We start from the raw sequence: 2561 nt of genomic DNA on the forward strand, positions 1-2561 counted from the left end.
AATATAGGTTTAACGTTTAAAAAAAAAAAGTATCAATTTAGACCTGGATAACGGAACTCATATTACTACGTTAAGAGAAATCAGAACTTAACGAAGTAATATAAATGACGTATCACTTTCCGTTATCCATGTCCAAACTGGAGCTTTTTTTAAACGTTAAACTTATATTAATGTTATTTTGTATGTGAAACTAAATTGATACTTTAGGTTATTTTGGTACCTTATGGCTTATAAATAATATTCATATTTGGTAGTAATAACTAGATAGATACCCATAACTGTTTTCTGCAAAAGGGAAAAGAATGTTGAAATAAACGTGCTTGAATTCATCATTTCACTTGTTTTATTTATTTATAAATAAGCTCCATTCTTAAGACTCTATTGTATCATCTTCTTAATTGGAACTCTATTGTATCATCTTTGCTGAATAGTATCTTTCTTTTCTTCCTGAAATAATGGGTAGCCTCTCTACAACTACAAACTCCTTCATCCCCTTAGACCCTAACACCTTGTGTGATGAATCCAAATTGGTTATTGATTTCATTGCTGACTATTATAACAACATTGAAAATTATCCAGTTCAAAGCCAAGTTCAACCTGGATATCTCTCTTCTAAAATCCCTTTATCTGCACCATATCTTCCTGAGTCAATTGAACATATCCTCAAAGATGTCAGTGATTCTATAATTCCAGGCCTCACTCACTGGCAGAGCCCTAACTTTTTTGGCTACTTTCCAGCAAGTGCTAGCAATGCTGGTTTTCTCGGAGAGATGCTTTGTTCAGGCCTCAATGTTGTTGGATTCAACTGGATTTCATCTCCAGCAGCAACCGAGCTCGAATCACGTCTCATGGATTGGATGGCAGATTTGTTAAAGCTTCCGTCTTCGTTTTTATTTTCCGGAAATGGAGGTGGTGTCCTCCATGGAACTACATGTGAGGCTGTAGTCTGTACTCTTGCTGCAGCTAGAGACAGGGCTTTACAAATGTTCGGATGGGATCATATCACTAAATTGGTAGTTTACACTTCTGATCAAACACATTCTACCATTCATAAGGGAGCTAAATTAGTAGGCATTCCATCCTGCAACATTCGTGCACTTTCTACTTCGGTTTCTAATGGATTTTCCTTGTCTCCGCAAACACTGGAGGAAGCAATTGAAAAAGATATGGCCTCAGGATTCCTGCCTTTATATCTCTGCGGAACTATTGGAACTACTGCTTGTGGAGCAGTCGATCCGATTAAAGAATTGGGGAAAATCGCTAACAAGCACAACATATGGTTCCACATTGATGCAGCTTATGCAGGAAATGCTTGCATATGTCCTGAATTCAGGCATTATTTGGATGGAGTTGAATTTGCAGATTCTATAAGCATGAATCTACATAAATGGTTCCTTACTAACTTGACTTGTTGTTGTCTCTGGATTAAGCAACCTCGTTTGTTGATTGAATCATTATCGACTAGCCCTGAATACCTGAGGAATTCTGCAACCGAATCAAATAAAGTCATAGATTACAAAGATTGGCAACTTTCACTGAGCAGACGATTCCTTGCTTTAAAGGTATGGGTTGTGATACGTAGACATGGAGTGGTGAACCTCATGCACCATATACGCAGCGATGTGATGTTGGCTAAGCGATTAGAATCATTGGTGAAGAATGACAAGAGGTTTGAGATTGTGGTGCCAAGAAAGTTTGCCTTGGTTTGCTTCAGGTTGAAACTCAAAACTAATGATTTGAACCGGGAATTATTGGCAGAACTAAATAAGAGCGGACGAGCTTTCGTGACTCATGGAATGGTGGAAGGAATGTATTTCATACGCTGCTGTATCGGATCAACCTTGACTGAGGAGAAGCATGTGGATGAATTGTGGAATCTCATTCAAGAAAAGACGGATATGCTCACTTATTAATTGTTTTTTTCCGTCAGATCTACATCTATTAGCTATACTTCTTTCATGTTTACTGTTTTCATTCTTAGATAGAGCGGAAAAGGTTCGTCTTGTCAGTAGATCCATACATATATGTCGTTGTATGCAAATAAAGGATTTAGATGAATATGGGAAAGAGTCTAAATGATGAAGAATGAATATCGTTTTTTCAATTTAGGAGAATGATATAGTTTATGTATTTGTTATTTTATTTGTAACTTCTATGTTTTTTTCTTGGTCTTTGTAATCTTTTTTTTTTCTATATGGGTGCGGAGTTTTTTCCTTCTAATTTACTTATTGTATGTATTGTTTCTTCTAAAAAATGATTGTAATATTTTCATAAAAAATTGATTGTAATATTTTTAACATTTTCAGAGTACTATGCCTATATATATAACCTCAATATATAGTCAATTTAACTCTAAAATAAATTTTAACTTGGATGTGAGTCAAAATTATGATTATAATGTTACTTATAGGCTTATAGCTAAAATTATTAGCTAGGAGAATAAATTCAAAGCTAAATTATATTAATAGCCATGGATTTAGTATATTTTTGTAGCTATTAGTTATTTTTTACATGGACATTTATATTTCATAGAAATATAATATTTTAACTATAACAAATAT

The 2561-nt window shown here is 34.4% G+C and overlaps 1 protein-coding gene across 1 annotated transcript; it reads left to right on the plus strand.

The window, feature by feature from the left end:
• Positions 1-410: 410 nt before the first annotated feature.
• Positions 411-2195, plus strand: LOC136206450 (tyrosine decarboxylase 1-like). The gene has a single exon (XM_065997507.1). The coding sequence runs from the start codon at positions 456-458 to the stop codon at positions 1911-1913; it is 1458 nt and encodes a 485-aa protein (XP_065853579.1). The 5' UTR covers positions 411-455; the 3' UTR covers positions 1914-2195.
• Positions 2196-2561: the final 366 nt, after the last annotated feature.

The sequence above is a fragment of the Euphorbia lathyris genome, chromosome 9, assembly GCF_963576675.1.
Source record: "Euphorbia lathyris chromosome 9, ddEupLath1.1, whole genome shotgun sequence".
Classification (NCBI taxonomy): domain Eukaryota; kingdom Viridiplantae; phylum Streptophyta; class Magnoliopsida; order Malpighiales; family Euphorbiaceae; genus Euphorbia; species Euphorbia lathyris.